The sequence below is a fragment of the Carcharhinus amblyrhynchos genome, chromosome 22 (assembly GCF_965287045.1).
Source record: "Carcharhinus amblyrhynchos chromosome 22, sCarAmb.v2.hapA, whole genome shotgun sequence".
NCBI lineage: Eukaryota > Metazoa > Chordata > Chondrichthyes > Carcharhiniformes > Carcharhinidae > Carcharhinus > Carcharhinus amblyrhynchos.
In genome coordinates, this window is record NC_137345.1 from 38,012,141 (window position 1) to 38,033,350 (window position 21,210).

General features: G+C 45.1%; 1 protein-coding gene across 2 annotated transcripts in view; it reads right to left on the reverse strand.

The window, feature by feature from the left end:
- Positions 1-248: 248 nt before the first annotated feature.
- LOC145357073 (methyltransferase-like protein 27) overlaps positions 249-21,210 on the reverse strand; it is a 30,274-nt gene continuing 9,312 nt past the window's right edge. For both annotated transcript variants that reach the window (XM_080210160.1, XM_080210161.1), the window contains 3 exons: positions 19,180-19,318; positions 6,677-6,769; positions 249-546 (listed from right to left, as the gene is read on the reverse strand). In XM_080210160.1, the coding sequence (XP_080066286.1) occupies positions 335-546; positions 6,677-6,769; positions 19,180-19,318 (444 nt within the window). In that variant the 3' untranslated portion in view covers positions 249-334. The remainder of the gene's footprint in view (positions 547-6,676; positions 6,770-19,179; positions 19,319-21,210) is intronic.

Below are 21,210 nucleotides of genomic sequence, written 5' to 3' on the forward strand. Positions count from 1 at the left end.
GGCCAATACTTTTTCATGATCCCTTTTAGACCTTCTTACTCCTTGCTTAAGTTTCTTCCTATTTTCCTTGTATTCCACACTTGCTCCGTGTGTTCCCAGCCTCCCAGCTTTGACAAATGCTTCCTTTGTCTTTTTGACTAAGCTCACAATATCTCTCGTTATCCAAGCAAGGCAATGGTGTGGGGGTGAAACCCCAGCAAATCTATGTAAGAATGTCACACAATAAGTCAGTGTGCATTGGTTTAAGTAAGGTTTTATTTTACTGTGTGTTCAGGGTCAATGTTCTTAAAAACAGCATTGATGCCAAAACACAACTGACAGATCAGCAGCACCGTCATTGACCAGCTTTCTTATAAATGGCCACAAGTCCAGCGATGTACTCTGAGCTCAGCTCCGTGGGCCCAACAACCTTTTGCCAATGATTGATCTTCTGCTTCACAACTGGGATCCACAGGCCCTTCTTCTCCAGGTCTTCCATGGACACCAGGAGCTCCTGCATGTACTCACTGTCCCTTTCATCCTTTGCTGATAAACAGAGAAATGCGCCTGGAAAAGGGGAAAACATTGACCCAATATCTCCTTATTTACAAATTCCCAATAAATTATTGTTCCGACTCAATGTGTCTCCCTGTAAATGTTGGTGAAAGGGATTGAAAGCTGTGTTAAAAAGCATCACTTAGCAAACAGCAGTGTTAGCGCTCACATTCTTACAGACAAGTGCGAAATACTGACAGCAGAGGCTGTCAAATTGCAGCCCAAAGTCTTTCATTACGTTACTTTCGGGGAGGCAATGGCCTAGTGGTATCATAAGAACACAAGAAATAGGAGCAGGAGAGATTTACCAGGATGCTGTCTGGTATGGAAGGGCTGTCTTACGAGGAAAGATTGAACGAACTTGGGCTGTTTTCCCTTGAGAGACGTCGGCTGAGGGGGGATCTAATAGAGGTTTATAAGATTATGAAGGGGATAGATAGAGTAAATGGTGGTAAGCTTTTTCCACTATTAGAAATGGATAGAACGAGGGGTCACGGGCTTAGGGTGAGGGGGGCTAGGTATAAGACAAATATTAGAGGGCAGTTTTTCACGCAAAGGGTAGTGGGGATGTGGAATGCACTGCCAAGTAAGGTGGTGGAAGCAGGCACGCTAGGGTTGTTTAAGAGTCACTTCGACAGCCACATGAGCGGGCTACATATAGGGGGATATAGCAGGCCTTACTAAACATTGTAGGCTTGGGATTACGTTTTTGCCTCAGGGATGTTACAGTCTTTGCCTGTTTAATAATGAATTTTTTTGTCTCCACAGGCATTTAAGTCCAGCAAGGGGCATGCATGCGGCAGGTTGTAGTGGGCTTCTCTTGGACGTTGCTTCGGGAGTTGCCTATTGCTTAATGTCGTTAGTGTGCTTAAACTGGACCATCTCGAGGGCAACATGACAGCTCAGAGACTATCTCTGTTGCTGTGCGGACACATGGATTTGGGCCTGTGTCTGTGGGAGTTTGCACGTTCTCCCCGTGGTTGCGTGGGTTTCCTCCGGGTACTCCGGTTTCCTCCCACATCCCAAAGATGTGCTTTTAGGCTGATTGATTGGGTACTAAATTGTCCCTAAATTGGATCCTCGCACATTAGGCGTAGACTAAAATCATGAATAGGTCACAGACAGTGGGATGGCGGCGCGGGCTCGTTGGGCCGAAGGGCCTGTTTCCCATGCTGTGTTGTTCTTTGTTCTTTGTTCTTTGTAGGCCATCTAGCCCCTCGAGCCTGCCCCGCCATTCAATAAGATCATGGTTGATCTGAAGTGGCTCAGTTCCACATTCCCGCCCTCTCCCCATAACCCTTAATCCCCTTGCCTATCAAAAACCTATCAACCCGCGTCTTAAAAATATTTAGCGAGGTAGCCTCTATCACTTCAATGGGCAGAGAATTCCAGAGATTCACCACCCTTTGAGTGAAGAAGTTCCTCCTCAACTCTATTCTAAACTTCTCCCCCTTTATCTTGAGGCTGTGCCTTCTAGTCCTACTGTCCTTTCTGAGCGGGAAGAACCTCTCCACCTCTATCCTATCCATCCCATTCATCATCTTATACGTCTCAATGAGATCTCCCCTCATTCTTCTAAACTCTAATGAGTATAAGCCTAGTTTATTCAGCCTCTCCTCATAGTTCAACCCCCTCAACTCCGGAATCAGCCTAGTAAACCTCCTCTGCACTCCCTCCAAGGCCAAAATATCCTTGCGTAAGTGCGGCGACCAAAACTGCACACAGTACTCCAGCTGCGGCCTCACCAGTGCCTTATACAGCTGCAGCAAGACCTCGCTACTTTTATATTCAATCCCCCTCGCTATGAAGGCCAGCATCCCATTCGCCTTCCTGACCACCTGCTGCACCTGCAAGCTGGGTTTTTGCGACTCATGCACAAGGACCCCGAGGTCCCTCTGCACCGTCGCCTGCTGCAGTTTTTTGCCACGTAAGTAATAGTCCTTCCTACCATTATTCCTACCAAAGTGGACCACCTCGCACTTGCCAACATTAAATTCCATTTGCCATTTCCTGGCCCATTCGCCCAGCCTATCTAGATCCTTCTGCAGACTCTCCACACCCTCCACACAATTTGCCTTTCCACCAATCTTGGTGTCATCTGCAAATTTCGACACCCTGCACTCGGTTCCCTCCTCCAGATCATCTATATAAATGGTAAATAGCTGAGGCCCCAGCACCGACCCCTGGGGCACTCCACGAGTCACCAAAAATTGCTAAATTATAAATCCAGAAACTCAGCTAATGTCCTGGGGACCCAGGTTCGAATCCCGCCACAGCAGATTGTGGAATTTGAATTGGATAAAAATATCTGGAATTGAGAATCTACTGATGATAATGAAATAATCGTGGATTGTCGGAAAAACCCACCTGGTTCACTAATGTCCTTTAGGGAAGGAAATCTGCTGTCCTTACCCGGTCTGGCCTACATGTGACTCCAGAACCACAGCAAAATGATTGACTCTCAACTGCCCTCTGGAGAATGGCAACTAGGGATGGGCAATAAATGCTGGCCAGCTGGCGAGGCCCATGTCCCACGAATGAATAAAAAAAAACTTGATGGGTTATTAGGGGTGAAAGGGTTGGGAAAACAAAAAGGAAAGCTTTTATTAGCTGGACAGGAAACAGTTTTGCAGTGTGTGATACTCAGTTTCTACACTCATCCTAAACCACATCCGCCTTACAGCAGATGATATTCATAAACAGAATATCAGGATCCTGGAATTACTGCAAGGTGGAATCGCTATCAGGTTTTAATTTTTTGACTGATTATGTGGAGGAAACGCTATGGGCCTGATTCTCCCACATCGACACACTAATTTTTTGGCGTGTCAAGTTGGGAGATGCGTGTATTGGCCAGAGAGCAGTCAAGACCACGTTGGAAAGTGGTGGAAAGATCAGTAAATGATTTTAATCTATTTGTAATGTAATTTAAATGTCATTCTTGGGCATGGGACTGAATTCTCCAGGCCATATATCTGCTGCCCTTGTCCTTCTAGATGGTAGTGGTTGTGAGTTTGGAAGGTGCTGCCTAAGGAACCTGGGTGAGTTCCAGCAGTAAATCTTGTAGATGGCACCCACTGCTGCCACTCTGTGTTAGTGATGGAGGGAGTCGGTGTTGAAGGAGGTGGATGGGTCCCAATTAATCTGTGTGAAGAAAGGAAGCTGCAGGATAGCTCCTCAACCTATAAGGTTTTAAGGATTGGAAATAAAGAGCAGAATGACTGAGGAGGGTGAATGAGGCTGGATGAATACAATGGTGAATGAGAAATAGAAAGAGAAATTGAGGGAGGGAAGGAATTGGATGATGAGAGAAAAAAAACAAGAGATGAAAAAGGTGGTGGGTGAGTTTTTAGTAACAAGACTGTGAGGGTGGGTCACGCTCAGAGTCAGACATAAGGGAGCATAGACCCTGAGTGAATTCAGAGTCAGAGGAGCTTTTTAAATAGCAAACCTCAGGGAGTTGCCCTCAGCCAGATAACGTAGAGTTAAAGAGCAGAAATAACACACAGGGGAAAGAGTGACCTTGTGTCGTCAGCATAAGGAGCTAGTTGGTGAGGAGAAGATTGGAATCTTGATTCACATCAAACCAACAACAATCTTAAAATTTACTTCAAGATTCTAAATTCTAAATTCAAATAGTTGTCTAATCAATGGAGGTACCTAAAACTTGCAAAGTCTCTCACAGCTATTTTCTAGCTCAATCTTCTGAGCACAATCAGAGTTTGTAACAGAAAAATGGAAACAGAAGGAAGAATCACATTTAAAATGCACTTCTTGCAACCTTGCAATGTTGCAAAGAACTTTACAACAATTAAATTGCACAATCATTTATTTTAGATGTTGGCTGAATGATAATTATTGGCCAGGGAAGTTATCCAGATCAGAGGAAGCAGATGGGAGCTTTCAGGGGGATCATAGGGTTGGAGATGACAGATAAAGGGCAGGGTCTTGGCACCTTTGGTAATTAAATTTGAGGTTCTGGGGAACTGACAGCCAGTGTGGGTTAGCGCAGGGTTGATGGTGTTGCAGGTTAGAAAATAGACATCAGAATTTGAATGAGTGGATGGAGTTTTGGCGGTAGCAAAGGCCATGTTGTGTTTGTGTTTGAGCAGATGTGAACTGGGACACTCAGCTTAGGATGGAAGTGAATGTAATTCTATTATATTATTTTATATTCTATAAATAGTCATGTCCAGCTTGGGACGATGACCAGACAATGCGGATGGTGACATGGGCATAGAACTTGTGGGGAGGCTTGAAGACAATAGCTTTTGTCTTTTCAGTGTTGTGTTAAAGGATAACACTGCTGGTCTAGGACTGGGTGACAGCAAATGGCAGGCTTGAAGGAAGTGGAGGGGAGGTTGAGCTGGATGTCACTAGTGTAATTGTGAACTGTGATCCCATGTCCGTAGACATTACTGAGGGTCAGTGTGTAAATAAAGAAGATGGTGGGCCCATGCATATCGCTGTTTAAAAGGGGAGGGAGGCAGCAGATTGGAAATTATAGGCTGGTTAGCTTGACTTCGGTCATTGGCTAGATTTTAGAGTTCATTATTAAAGATGAGACCATGGAGTACTAGGAAGTGCATGATAAAATAGGACTGAGTCAGTATGACTTCATCAAGGGGAGGTCATGTCTCACAAATCTGTTAGAGTTCTTTGAGAGGTATCGAGGAATTTAGATAAAGGAGAACCAGTGGGTGTGATTTATTTAGATTTCCTGAAGCCTTTGACAAGGTGCTGCATAGGAGATTGTTAAATAAATGAGGTGCCCATGGTATTAAGGATAAAATCCTGGCATGGATAGAGGATTGGCTGACTGGCAGAAGACAGAGGGTGGAGATAAAGGGATCTTTCTCAGGATGGCAGCCGGTGACTAATGTTGTGCCTCAGGGGTCAGTGCTGGGACCACAACTTTTCACAATATACCTTAACGATTTGGAAGAAGGAACTGAAGGCACTGTTGCTAAGTTTGCAGATGATACAAAGATATGTAGAGGGACAGGTAGTATTGAGGAAGCTGGGGGAAGGGTCTGCAGAAGGACAGGTTAGGAGAGTGGGCAAAGAAGTGGCAGATGGAATACAATGTGGAAAAGTATGAGGTTATGCACTTTGGAAGGAGGAATGGAGGCATAGATTATTTTCTAATGGAGAAAATGCTTAGAAAATCAGAAACACAAAGGGACTTGGAAGCCATTGTTCAAGATTTCTTACAGTTAACATGTAGGTTCAGTTGGTAGTTTGGAAGGTAAACGCAATGTTAGCATTTGTGTCAAGAGGGCTAGAATATAAGAGCAGGGATGTACTTCTAAGGCTGTGTAAGGCTCTGGTCAGAACCCATTTGGAATATTGTGACCAGTTTTGGGCCCCATATCTAAGGAAGGATGTGCTGGCATTGAAAAGGGTCCAGAGGAGTTTCACAAGAATGATCCCTGGAGTGAAGCGCTTGTTGTATGAGGAATGGTTCAGGACTCTGGGTCTGTACTTGTTGGAGTTTAGAGGATGAGGAAGGATCATATTGAAACTTACAGGATACTGCGAGGCCTGGATAGATGGACATGGAGAGGATGTTTCTACTAATAGGAAAAACTAGAACCAGAGGGCACAACCTCAGGCTGAAGGGACGAGGTTAGAAGGAATTTCTTCAGCCAGAGAGTGGTGGAACTCTTTGCTGCAGAAGGTTATGGAGGGCACGTCATTGAGTGTCTTTAAGACCGAGATAGATAGGTTCTTGATTAATAAGAGGATCAGGAGTTATGGGGAAAAGACAGGAGAATGGGGATGAGAAAAATATCAGCCGTGATTGACTGGTGAAGCAGATTCAATGGGCTGAATGGCCTAATCCTGCTCCTATGTCTTTTGGTCTTATGTATAATTCCAGGAATAATGGTATGGAAGAGAAACCATTGGTGTTCTTGTTGCAATTGGGTGAGGGAAGTTCCACTGAGATGGCCAATGACAATCAAGAATGATAGCCGAACAGAGAGTAAGGAGAGAAAGTGACCATTGTCTTGACTTTGTCTATCTCTGTTTGAATTTGCGTGACCATGTGTCCCTTCACCCCCTCTTTGTGTTGAATGTTTACCAGATTTAAATGACCACATTGCCTTACGGTCTTGCATAAGTAAAGTTTTCTGCTCACCTGGCTTAGCGACTCTCAACAGTTCTGGAAGGACATCCAAAGACAGTAGTCCACAGGACAGAGCACCAGTCACTATGACTAAATCATAGGTATCTGCAACATTACAAAACAAAAACCCCAAACTGTCAGCAGCTTCCACATCTTTCCCTTGCGCAAGATTAAAAAAATTCAGAACACAATGTTGGGCAAGCTTCACATTACAGCAAGCATGAATTCCCTTGATGATGTTTTCTAGGGCATTGATTATTGATTTACTAGTCTGACAAATGATTAAATGATACTACAATGGAAACAACACTGGAGACAATGCCACAATCCTTATTTTGATGTGCAACTGAAGTAAATGTGACTCAGTCTGCAGCTTCTACGTTTGGAAAGATTCCTGCTGATATTTCTGAGCAAACACTTGATCCAATGTGCAAAATAACAAGAACTGAAACACGAGAACTGCCTGTCAGGATGAACTCACCACCAGGTGGGGGTTGTATTCAGCAAGTATCTAACAATAGAAAATGGATAAGATGAGATGAGAAACCCAAGTATCAGGGAGCATTGTTACAAAGCCCACTGATGTGAGAGTGTCCCAGCTTGGAACACTGTTTCACAGTGATGTATATTTGTCTGGATGAATTTGAGGAGCCGTGTACAACCCAGTGAGAAAACTGAACAATCTCTGCTTTGTAAAGGGGAAGTCTTGCCTTACGAATCTGGTAGAATTCTTTGAGGAGGTGACAAAAACGGTTGACGAAGGACGAGCCGTTGATGTTGTCTATATGGATTTCAGTAAGGCGTTTGACAAAGTCCCTCATGGTAGGTTGGTACCGAAGATTAAAGCTCATGGGATATGTGGTCAGGTATCTAGATGGGTAGAGAACTGGCTTGCAAAGAGGAGTCAGAGAGTAGTAGTGGAGGGGTCCTTTTCTAGCTGGAGGTCTGTCACTAGTGGTGTGCCGCAGGGCTCGGTACTGGGACCTCTTCTCTTTGTAGTATATATAAATGATTTGGAAGAGGGAGTAGGTGGTGTGATCAGCAAATTTGCTGATGACACCAAGATGGCTGGATTGGCGGGCAGTGAGGAGCAGTGTCTGGCAATACAGCGGGATATTGATAGGCTGGTTGATTGGGCAGTTACGTGGCAAATGGAGTTTAATCTGGATAAATGTGAGGTGATGCATTTTGGCCGGAATAATGTAGGGGGGAGTTATATGATAAAGGGTAAGCCTGTAAGCAGTATAGAATCGCAGCGAGACCTGGGGGTGCAAGTGCACAAGTCTTTGAAGGTGGCAGTGCAAGTGGAGAGTGTGGTGAAGAAAGCCTATGGTATGTTAGCCTTTATAGGAAGGGGTATAGAATATAAGAGCTGGAGTCTAATGTTGCAATTGTACAGAATGTTGGTTAGGCCGCATTTAGACTACCGCGTCCAGTTCTGGTCGCCTTACTACCGGAAGGACGTGGAGACTCTGGAGAGAGTGCAGAGGAGGTTTACCAGGATGTTGCCTGGTATGGAAGGACTGGGGTATGAGGAAAGATTGAAGAAATTGGGGCTCTTTTCTCTTGAAAGACGCCGACTGAGGGGGGATCTAATAGAGGTATACAAGATTATGAAGGGTATAGATAGAGTAAACAGAGGTAAGCTATTTCCTATGATAGAGACACGTAAGACAAGGGGCCATGGACTTAAGGTGAGGGGGGAGAGGTACAACACAGATATTAGAGGGAGGTTTTTCACACAGAGGGTAGTGGGGGTATGGAATGCTCTGCCAAGTAAGGTGGTGGAGGCAAACACACTAGAGTCATTTAAGAGTAACCTAGACAGGCACATAAGTGGGTTGGAGATGGGTGGATATAGGAGATTGTTTTAAATAAGGGTCATTAGCATTGGGGCGTCCCTGGTAAAGAAAATGGATATGGTATGATAATAATGTTTTTTCTCTTTTCGTTCACAGGTTTTAAGTCGGTCCGCCTTGTGTCCAACGAGGGGCATACAGGCGATGGCTCGTACTGGGGCTGCTTTTGGTTGTTCGAGATTGGCCTAGTGCTTCATGTCGTTAGTGTGTGCCTAAACTGGACCAGATACTGGGCAAGACGACAGCTCAGTGACTATCGCTGATTGCTGTGCAGACACATGGATTTGGGCCAGTGTCTGTGGGAGTTTGCGCATTCTCCCCGTGCTTGCGTGGGTTTTCTCCGGGTGCTCCGGTTTCCTCCCACACCCCAAAGATGTGCTGTTAGGCTGATTGGCAGGAATAAATTGTCCCTAAATCAGTTTCCCTCAATCTGGATGGCCATGAAACATTAGACAAGGGTCGTGGGTGGAGGGGGGGACTGGTGGTGTTGAGATGGTGGCGCGGGCTCGTTGGGCCGAAGGGCCTGTTTCCCAGGCTGTTTTTGCCCTTTGTTCTTTGTAAAATACAAGATAAAAACTACAACAAGAAAGACTAATATGCACAATGACTCTTAATAACCAAACACACTGTTTTATCTGAAATTACAGCTTATCCCCAAAATATACCCAAAGTACCTGAACTCATTAAGACACACCTTTTCCCAAACATCATTGTGGTCAGGTGACCCATAGCTCCCAGGATTGTTACAGAAATATTGATATTTTTCATGAACATGGATGAAAACTCCAAATGTAGAAGCCGAGTTTAAACCCAGTCCAACTGCAATTTGCAAATTACAGAGCTGGAATAAACTGTTTTCATGTAGACAGGCTTTAGGCAATCAACTGCCTGTTGAAAACAGGCAAGCCTGGAACTGCCTGGACTGGGGCTAATGGCCACACTGTTTCAGAACAAACCATTGTTCACACCTCCAGTGAAGCTTGTTAAAAGGATGTGACGCAGGCACCCAGCTCAGTAGGCAGCCAGAGGCAGAGCATGACAAGGATGGCGCTTGACAGTTCAAGATTCAAAACCATGTTCTGCAATCTCCAAATATGGAAAGAAGGAGCCTAATTGGATTTTCCTCTCCCTGCTGGATGCTAACATTGGATACAGAATCTTTGGGAAGGACGTGAAGAGCGAGATAAAAGGGGCAACCTGGAGTCGCACCTTTTGTACCTTCAACTGACAGCTGAGCAGCACAGCACCTCCAGCTCCTTCTACCTTGTGGTGGGCATCATCGGACTGACCAGAAATGGAAGACCACCTTGGTGAGATGCCCAAAGACCAGAACCAGCCCTCAAGAAGAGGGGAAGCCCAGATCGAGGACTGCATATCTTGAAACATTAGCCAACCCTCAAAGATCGAGGAACAGCCTGAACCAGCCTTATTGAATGGGTAATATCTTTTCAGGCAAACAGTTCAAATGCAGTGATAGGGACCTGTGGATACGGTGTAGTGAATCCTAGGGAATATGTATCAGAAGTAAAAAGCTAGTGTAGATTTGAGACTGTTTGCTTAGGGACTTAAGACTATTTACTGAAGAGTCCTGTGAGGATATTGATAGAGTTTGATAGATTTTGGTTAAAGTACAATAGTAAAGTCTGATCAATATTGTTTTTCTTTAATGAAGCATTCAATAAAGTTGTGCTGGACCTTTACTTTGTCCCCTTTGTCTATCTCACTGTGTAAGGCATCTGAGTTAAAAAGAGTTATTGCAAACTGGTCAAGGTTAGTCAGGATACATTTGCCTACCTTTCACTTCACCACACCATCCACTTTAGTAACTCCACTTAAATCCAGCTCCCAGTTACTGTACAATACAGCTTAGACACACAGGTCTGGGAAACTGTCTTTTGCTGTTTCAGTGAAGGCACAAAACTGCATTTTTAGAGGAGAATCATTCTAACTGTAGGGCGTAACTAGCCTCTTGAACTGTTGGATGTAAGTAGCCTCTCAGGATGTAACTAGCCTGCTTCTCGGTAGGGATGCAAGCAATTACCATTTAGTTGCTTTGATATGACATCCTGTGGATTTGGTTATCTATCTCATTTGCATAGCTCCACGGACCTCTGGTCAACCATTTTTACTGATATGGTCATTCACATCCCAAGTTGTCTAGACGCTTGCCAATCTTGTTACTGGGTAAATCACATCTCATTATTCCTCCAGACACATGTTAATCTTGTTACTTGTTTGTTATTTTGTTTTCATCTCAATATCAGCTGTTAAACTGATTAACTTCCCCAAATTCTTAATAGCATCGAGGCAATAACATTTATCATAGAAAAATACTAAAGAAGTTGTTTGAGAAAAACATAAGATGAAGACTAAAAAAATGGATCGGATGAAAACTAAAAGTGAATGAAGATGGAATTAGGGCAGATAAGCTAGGCAGAAATGATATAACTGCAGTAGGATATATTTAAAGGGTAATTGATAAAGTTTAGGAGCCTTCTGTCCTACTAAAAGCAAGAAAAGTTAAGTATTAAAGAGAAGAGTACATTGGGAAGTTTCCTATCAATCCCTCCTAACCCCCATTGACATCAGGAACCACTGCCAATCTCTCCCTGTCAGGCTCCCCCACCCACCCAGACATTGACGTCCAAACCCCACACCCCCCAGACATCAACTGCCCCCCCTCCCCACCGATTACCACTCCGGACATTGCCCCACACTCCTGATTGCCACCCTGGCTGAGCAATCCCGCCCGATTGCTGCCCTGGTTGATTCATTGCCACCCTGGAGAGTTCCCCTGTTCTTTTGCCCATACAGAGCTCCCCCACCTCCCCCGTCGTTACCCCGGCTCCTCAGTACCTATTCCTGCCCATCAGCCCCTGCCCTTATGGCCCACACCCTCAGTACCCGCCTCCTTGGCACTGCCTGGTGAGGAGTGCCAGTGGGCAGTGCCAGAGTGCCAGGCAAGCAGTGCCAGGGTGTCAGGCTGGCACTGCCCAAGGGACACTACCCAGCTTTGCTCCCGACCACCCAGAGGGCTTCAATGGTCTCTGTTCCCAGTGATGATATGGTTCCATTAGTGGGGACCAGATATGATCCTTGCCGTGAGGACTTTGATCAGAGAACGGGTAAGGGTGTCCAGGACTCACTTATACATTTCAATTACTAATGAATATTGAAATCGGTTTGCATCTTTATGGGTGTGGAGCTGATTTGGCCAACGAAACAGAGCGGTAAGTTTGCAAGAGGCAGAAAATCGGGACTGATCCTGATTTTTTGCCTTTTGCCCAATCTTACCAGCTTGCCACGTGGAATGACCAGCACGACAGCTCAGCAAGATTGCTCCCAATGGCTCCAGCTGGTCACATGTTGGCTTCTGGAAGTTTATTAGCCATTTCAAAGTGAATAAAGGCTAATAGCTCAAACATCTGGAACGTAACTGTAACTGGCCGTGAAGAATTGATGAATCACAAGGCAGATAAACAAACAAGAGGTGTATTTGGAAAAATAACTATATATACAATGCCAGGGACCAGGGTTCAATTCCAGCCTCAGGTGGACTGTCTGTATGGAGTTTGTATGTTCTCCCCGTGTCTGTGTGGGTTTCCTTTGGGTTTCTGGTTTCCTCCCACACTCCAAAGATTTGCCCAAGTTTTTCAAGGGGGATTAGTGGGATAAACATGGAAAGTTACAGGGCCAGGACAGGGAGTGGGCCGAGGTAAATTGCTCTGTTAGAGAGTTGTGCAGGTAAGGTGGGTCAAATGGTCTTCTGCACTGTAGGGATTCCATCAAGAAAAAGGTTGTAAAATCAATGGCTCCTGGACTCCAAATGACAATTCCAACTGTCACCTAGCATGCCACCACAGTATCATTGTAAGTAACTCATAAACAATTCAGCCAAAATAATTGTCGAATCATAGAATCTCTACTTTGCAGCAAGAGGCCATTCTGCCCATTGAGTCTGTACTGACTGTCCAACAGAGCATCTTACCCATGTCCTAATCCCATAACCCCACAAATTCCCCTAATCTAAACATCTTGGAACATTAAGGAGCAATTTAACAAAGAACAAAGAACAACACAGCACAGGAACCAGGCCCTTCGGCCCAACAAGCCAGCACCACCATTATAACATTCAGTGAATGTTATAATGGTGACCCAGTTCGGATCTCTGACTTGGATTGGTGTCTGTGGGAGTTTGCACATTCTCCCCGTGCTTGTGTGGGTTTTTTCTGGGTGCTCCGGTTTCTTCCACACCCCAAAAACGTGCTTCTAGGCTGATTGGTGTTAATAAATTGTCCCTAAATTAGACCTCCCCAAATCTGGCATAGAGAAAAGTCATAGGTAGAAGAAGGTAGATGAGGCATTCACTGCATGTTATAATGGTGGCGCGGGCTTGTTGGGCCGAAGGGCCTGGTTCCTGTGCTGTGTTGTTCTTTGTTCTTTGTTAAATTGCTCCTTAATGTTCCAAGATGTTTAGATTAGGGGAATTTGTGGGGTTATGGGATTAGGACATGGGTAAGATGCTCTGTTGGACAGTCAGTACAGACTCAATGGGCAGAATGGCCTCTTGCTGCAAAGTAGAGATTCTATGATTCGACAATTATTTTGGCTGAATTGTTTATGAGTTACTTACAATGATACTGTGGTGGCATGCTAGGTGACAGTTGGAATTGTCATTTGGAGTCCAGGAGCCATTGATTTTACAACCTTTTTCTTGATGGAATCCCTACAGTGCAGAAGACCATTTGACCCACCTTACCTGCACAACTCTCTAACAGAGCAATTTACCTCGGCCCACTCCCTGTCCTGGCCCTGTAACTTTCCATGTTTATCCCACTAATCCCCCTTGAAAAACTTGGGCAAATCTTTGGAGTGTGGGAGGAAACCAGAAACCCAAAGGAAACCCACACAGACACGGGGAGAACATACAAACTCCATACAGACAGTCCACCTGAGGCTGGAATTGAACCCTGGTCCCTGGCATTGTGTATATAGTTATTTTTCATTGATAGTCACTGAGCTGTCGTGTTGTCTGTCAGCTGGTCCAGTTTAAGCACACACTAATAGACGTGAAGCACTGGGCAACTCTCGAAGCAACGTCCAAGAGAAGCCCTTGCACGACCCATCACGTGTATGCCCCTTGTCGGACAACAAGGCAGACCGAATCGCCTGTGGACGTAAAAAAAAAGACATCAATAAACATACAACAGCCTATACAGACATTCATGGAATCCCCAGTAGCTCCAACGTGAGAGACAGGTGAGCCATATAATACGTTGGACAGCCCATAGGAATCTATTGATTCCCAGGACTGTCCCGAGCCTCTTGATCCTTAACTAGAACATTCTTTTGTATCCCTCCATCTCTAGTCTGCTATGTGCCTATCTAGGTAAGCCTTAAACAACTCCAGCGTGCCTGCCTCCACCACCCTACTTGGCAGTGCATTCCAGGCCCCCACCACCCTCTGTGTGAAAAACCTCTCTCTAACATCTGAATTATACCTCGCCCCTCTCACTTTGACCCCTTGTGATTTTCACATCCAACCTGGGAAAAAGCTTCCCACTGTTCATTCTATCTATACCCTTCATAAACTTATACACCTCTATTAGGTCTCCCCTCATTCTCCATCTTTCCAGGGAGAACAACCTCAATTTGCCCAATCTACTTAACTTGCACATCTTTGGACTATAGGAGGAAACTGGAGCACCCAGCAGACACCAACGCAGACATAGGGAGAACGTGTAACGTCTACACAGATAGACATCCAGGGCCAGAATCGAAGCTGGGTAGCTGGCTTTGTGAGGCAGCAGTGCTAACCACTGTGCCACCATGCTGCCCTTAATGGGCCAGCAGATAGTGGGTCTGTTCCATCCAACCGAAACCAGTATCACATGATTAAACTTGGGTTGTCTGAACTCCTTTAATTATACAGTCATTGGACCTTATAGTCAGTTACTATTTAACCTCCGATGAGAACAGAACTCTTGGCAAACAGCTGGTGCTGTCTACCATCAAGCAGGGGGCAGCTGGAAGAACTCTGACCTTCATAAAAACTGGAAACTGCTGGAACCATGGAACTCATGTCTCCCAGACTCACTCAGTCTACACATCTCCCCACAGAAGTCTCATTCTGGAAAGACAGATCACCCTACAGTCAATCAACCTCCCCAAGGAACAAACCTTCCAACGGTTTTCTGAATCGAGCCTCTGGATACGTGTAAAACCCGAACTGGTGTTTTATTGTGGTCCTGACCTGAATCCTCTTCCTTTTCCTTTATCCCCCGTTACTGTGGGTAAACATTGCAAAACTCTGTGTGTGGGTGTGTGCAAAATAAAGCAACCGTTTTTATTTTGCCCTACCGCAAGTTTGGTAGGCATACTTTTCATAGAGGATTGGATCATTCTGAATGTAAGGGTTTGGGAAAACACACCCTGATTTATACAGGGGGGAATCAGAATTAAAAAAACCTCTTCCGTTTACACATGAGTAGTGAGTGGGAAATGAGCGCAGTTTTAAACTGACTCTCTTCTGTCTGTGACACACGGATAATGAAGAAATGAAAGGAATTTTGAAACTAAAGGCAAAGACAGTCAGAAATTACACAGACATGAACGGAGAGAATGGGAAAAAGAAAGAAAAGAGATTTAAAAACAATTATGAAGTCAGAGAGGAATGAGAAAACTGAATGAAAAAATCGTAAAATAAATATTATTTTACTGATACATAAAGAGAAAAATAGGATAAAAATATAACAAAGAACGTCTTTGGACACATTCACTGTTTACCAGGGAGAATACAGTAAGAAGTCTCACAACACCAGATTAGAGTCTAACCAGTTTATTTGATAGCAATCTTACAAGCTTTTGGAAACGGTGTTCCTTCGTCAGGTGTACAGAGCGTAATCCCCAGCGTAATGTCCACACACCTGACAAAGGAACACCGTTTCTGAAAGCTTGTAAGATTAATATCAAATAAACTGGCTGGACTCTAACCTGGTCTTGTGAGACTTCTACTGTGTTTACCCCAGTCCAACGCCAGCATCTCCACATAATGACCGCCAGGGAGAATAACAGGTGCTGCTGACATTCAAGTAAAAGACCAAAAGAAAGATGTCCACATTCGAGATCGAGAGGAAGATATAAATTGCTGAACTGATCAGACATGGAGAGAGGAAAACTCGGTGATTTGATTGACTGCACTGAGGTACACTAAAGATTTACGTGGAAGAGATAGCAGTGTGGGGGGGGGGCGCTGTAACATGTCTAATGTAAATGTTGACAATGTATTAGAGAATTGAATAATGCTAGAGGCCTGTTGGACAGCTGATATGATCCTTATATTTCATAATAGACACAGAACAAGACCAATAAACCAGTCACTATTGGGAAAATAGTGGAATCCTTACATGAAAACATTTTTGATTCTATTGGGACGTTTGATTCTATAGGGATATTGATAACATTTAAAAGGCATTTGGACAGATACAGAGAAAGGTTTAGAGAGATATGGGCCAAATGCAGGCAGATGGAGTTAGCCTAGATGGGGTTTTTGGTCAGCATGGACCTGTTTGGGCTGAAGGGCCTGTCTCCGTGCAGTAGGTTCTGTGATTCTACAATAACAGGAAAATATCACAAAAAAGAGCAAGCCTAGACTTCACAAGGGAGGGTCACTCAATCAACCTTTTTGAATTCTTTGAAGAAAAGTGTTTGCACTTGTGGGCAGCTCAAATCTTGGGGTCATCAAAATCAGACAGTCACTAATGATTGTAATTAGAATTGAGGAGAAACCTCTTAACTCAGTGAGTGGTCAGAATGAGATAATCAGGGAGTAATTGTGGTGAATAGCACTAGTGCATTAAAAGAAAATGTAGATATATGTGCAGAAGATATAAAAAGAAGAGAATGTTGAAAGGGTTCGATAACAGAGTGTGCAAAGAGGCTCATGTGGAACATTAGTGAATCCCCAGCCTTTCTGCTTTGAAATGGGTGATCGGTCTCCCAAACATTGCTACTGGGGAGGCAGGAGAAGTGCTCCTTATCTGTGAAGTTCATAGATGTATCGTACTCTGTCACAGCTCACAACCCAAGCAGACTGTCTGCAGCCTGCAGGTGGCGACACTATTCACCATTCACTGCCAGCTGGGAGGATTAGACCATAAAACCATAAGACAAGGAGCAGAATTTGGCCATTCGACCCATTGTTTTTGCTTCCCCATTCAATCACGGCTGATATTTTTCTCACCCCCATCCTCCTGCCTTTTCCCCATAACCCCTGATCCCCTTATTAATCAAGAGCCTATCTATCTCTGTCTTAAGGACACTTGACCTCCACAACCTTCTGCGGCAAAGAGTTCTACAGATTGCAGCACTGGGATCCATGGAAACACAGTGAGTCCTGAGGTAGCAAATAGGGATGAAAACAGAGAAAAAGAAATACAAACCGGGGCTGGGAGAGAGAACCACAAACTGTTGAGGGAGACAAAGAGCGACACACTGGGAGAGGGAGAGAGGGAATCACTGTGTTTCCATGGGTCACGGTGCTGCAATCTGTGGAACTCTTTCCCACAGAAGGTTGTGGAAGTCAGGTCAATGAGTGCCTTTAAAACAGAGATAGATAGGTTCTCGATCAATAAGGGGATCAGGGGATATGGAGAAAAGGCAGGAGGATGGGGTTGAGAAAAATATCAGCCATGATCGAATGGCAGAGCAGACTCGATGGGCCGAGTGGCCTAATTCTATTCCTATGTCTTATGTCTTATTGGGGCAGAGAGAGAAAGAATGACATATTGGGAGAGGGAGGGAGAGAAACAAACTAGGAGTAAGAGAGAAATACAAATTGTGGGAGGGAGTGACAGTGAGAATAAGAAACAACTGAGAGAGAGAAAGAGAGAGAGGACCACAAATTGGGAAGGAAGGAAGTTTGAAACTTAAATTGTGGGGAGCGAGTGAGCGAGAGAAAGGGTGGAATTTTTTGTCTGCTGCTGGGATTGCTCGTAGCCACAGATTGGTGATGTAGCATTGGCTGAGCTACTAAATTTCCTGTCGTGATTGGGCTGGAAAATCCCAGCCAAAGAAACATGAAGAAGAGGGAATGGAATTCCTGCACAGTGTGCTATTATACCTGGAGCAGCTTTCTGCTGAGGACACGGCTTCCGTGGTGAGATGAGGGAATGAATTAAGTTTGGTTTTGGTTTAATTTAATCATTTTCTGTCTATTGTAAAAGCTGTAAAATTGCAAGAAAATTTATTTACCCCTTGCTTATTAATGTATTTGGTGAATTAACGAATTTACTCAATGGCTGGAATTTTACCACCCTGCCTGCCAAGGGATTGGGAGCGAGTGAGGGCTGGACAATGAAAGGTCCGCTGACCTCGGGCAGGATTTTACAGTTTCGGAATGAGTGAAGCTGTAAAATCCCACCTGTGGATGATGTTACAGAAATATCACAATTCCATTTACATCAAAATTATTCTTAAATTTTTTTTGCTTTATGTTGTCCCTTTAATTTATAAATTCTGATATTCATTTCATTATAAAGCAGGAAGTTTTAACTTTGTATCTTGATGGCAGTGGGATACTCAAAAAAAGTAACATTTGCAAACAGTGGGCAAATCTCATGGAAACAAAATGTCATGTGATTGAGCATGGTCATGTGATTGTGTGTCATGTGATTGAGCATGGTCATGTGATTGTGTGTCATGTGATTGAGCATGGTCATGTGATTGTGTGTCATGTGATTGAGCATGGTCATGTGATTGAGCGTGGTCAAGTGATTGAGTATCATGTGGTCTAATGTCACGTGATCAAATTTCCAGGGTTATTCCAAACCAGACCTGGCAATGTGTGGAGCCAGCGGTGAAGTGGAATTGTCACTTGGCTAGTAATCCAGTGATCCAGCGTAATGTTCTGAGTTCAAATCCCACCACAGCAATATTTACATTAAGTTCATAAATCTGCAATTAAAAGCTATTCTGGTCACCATGAAACCACTGTCATAAAAATCTGGTTCACTAAAGGCCTTTTAGAGAAGGGAATCTGCTGACTTTACCTGGTCTGGTCTACATGTGATTATAGATCTACAGCAATGTGGTTAACTCAGTAAATGCCCTCATCTACCACACAAACTGCTGCAAAGTCAGAAAGAAATGAAACTGGTGGACAACCCAGAATCAACCGAGGCACCTTCGCTGTCACTGGGTCAAAATCCTGGAACTCCCTCTCTAGCTGCACTATGGGAGTACCTACATGATGGGCGTTTCAAGAAGGGACTCAGCTCCACCTTCAATAAGTGAACTTGTGGAACTCTTTGCCACAGAAGGGGGCCAGTTCATTGAGTGTCTTTAAGACAGAGATTGATAGGTTCTTGATCAATAAGGGGATCAGGGGTTATAGGGAAAAGGCAGGAGAATGGGAATGAGAAAAATATCAGCCATAATTGAATGGCGGAGCAGACTCAATGGGCCGAGTGGCCTAATTCCGCTCCTGGGTCTTATGGTCTTATGGTCTAAATGCTCGTCCAGCCAGCGATACTCATGCCCCTGTGAAAGAATAAACCATTTTTAAAATCCCCATATCTGCACCATCATTGATTGACCATGTAGAATAGTCTCTTTCAGTGCTTTACTCTGTGTAACTCCATGAAGTGGATTTGTTACCTGAAGACACGGGGAGCTGTTGATCTGGAACAATCAGACATCTTTTCAGACTCTGATACAGGCCTTTGGATTCAGCCAACTTCAACATGCCTTCGCTGCCGTCTATTCCATGGAAATTCTTAAATCCCAGTTTCTGCAGCTAAAAAAAACAGGAAAATATTCATTGGACTCTTAATTTTCTGTCGTCTCTCTTTTATTTTGTAAGCCTATCCATGAATGATACAGAATTTACTGCCTTTACTTCACTCAGAAACATGGGAGCCAGAGAATGGTGATCAAACCCCTCAAGCTGGCACCAATCTGAATCTTAACTCCGTTTACCCACCTTACTGCTGTAACTCATAAAAAATCTATTAATCACAGCTCTGTGATTATCCCAACCATAACCACCTTCTGGGAGAAAGAGTGAGATAGAGAGGGATAGGGATAGAGAGAGAGATAGAGAGAGTGAGATAGAGATAGAGAGAGAGAGAGATAGAGAGAGTGAGATAGAGATAGAGATAGAGAGAGAGATAGAGAGAGTGAGATAGAGATAGAGATAGAGAGAGAGAGAGATAGAGATAGAGATAGAGAGAGTGAGATAGAGATAGAGAGAGAGATAAAGAGTGAGAGAGATAGGGATAGAGAGCGATAGAGATATGGATATATAGAGAGAGATAGACATAGAGAGATAAAGAGAGTGAGAATGAGATAGAGAGAGATAGGGATAGAGAGAATTAGAGATAGAGAGAAATAGGGATAGAGAGAAATAGGGATAGAGAGAAATAGAGATAGAGAGAAATGGGGATAGAGAGAAATAGAGATAGAGAGAGAGTGAAATAGGGATAGAGAGAGATAGAGAGAGAGTGAGATAGGGCTAGAGGAAGAGAGAGAGATATAGAGAGAGAGACAGAGAATGAGGGCAGGATTTCACCAATATTTGTCAGAGTGTCAGGCACTGACTGAAATCTGGCCTGTTTCTCTCCAGATTCACAGCCGTGTTTTCAGTCCGCACCAGAATCTGGGGGTGTGGTTTACACCATCACTCCGTCAGGGTGGGGTCTAATAGAACTGACAAAGCTGCCTCCACCGAGATCGGGCACCATTTTTAAAGGGTGCACCAATCAGTGCTGGAATTAAACTCCCTCAAAGCCCACCATGTCGTGGGGTCTTCAGCTGCATTAGGCAACCCACTCCCAACCATCCACCCTACAGCACGTGTATCGGGGGCACTCTTCCCCCCACCCCACCACCCCCGCCCCCCCCCCCCCCCCCCCGCCAAACAACCAGGCAAATGTCGGGTCTCTTTGTCCCCAGCCTCCCCCTCCCACTGCCTCACCCCACCCACCCCTCCAACTGCTATAGCCATGACTTCATTGCCATTGTCTAACCCACAGGCATCGCCAGCCTTGTCTGGCATCTGCCCAACACATCAGGTGAATCCCACCCCAATGAAGGGCCAACCCCTGGTACTACTCCTCTGCACAGGTTGGCATTTCCAGGTTGGCACTGCCCACCTGTGCCATGATACTGCATAGGCACGTCTCTCTCTCTCTCTCTCTCCCTTCCCCAGGGGTTTTACTTACCTTGGCAACCCTTGCGTTGGTGAGGGTGGGGGCAGTGGGAGGTGAGGATGGGGGGAGTGGGAGGTGAGGGTGGGGGTAGTAGGAGGTGAGGGTGGGGGCAGTGGGAGGTGAGGATGGGGGGAGTGGAAGGTGAGGGTGGGGGTAGTAGGAGGTGAGGGAGGGGGGAGTGGGAAGTGAGGGTGGGGGGAGTGGGAGGTGAGGGTGGGGGTAGTAGGAGGTGAGGGTGGGGGCAGTGGGAGGTGAGGATGGGGGGAGTGGGAGGTGAGGGTGGGGGTAGTAGGAGGTGAGGGAGGGGGGAGTGGGAAGTGAGGGTGGGGGCAGTAGGAGGTGAGGGAGGGGGGAGTGGGAAGTGAGGGTGGGGGGAGTGGAAGGTGAGGTTGGGGGGGTGGGAGGTGAGGGTGGGGGCAGTAGGAGGTGAGGGAGGGGGGAGTGGGAAGTGAGGGTGGGGGGAGTGGAAGGTGAGGTT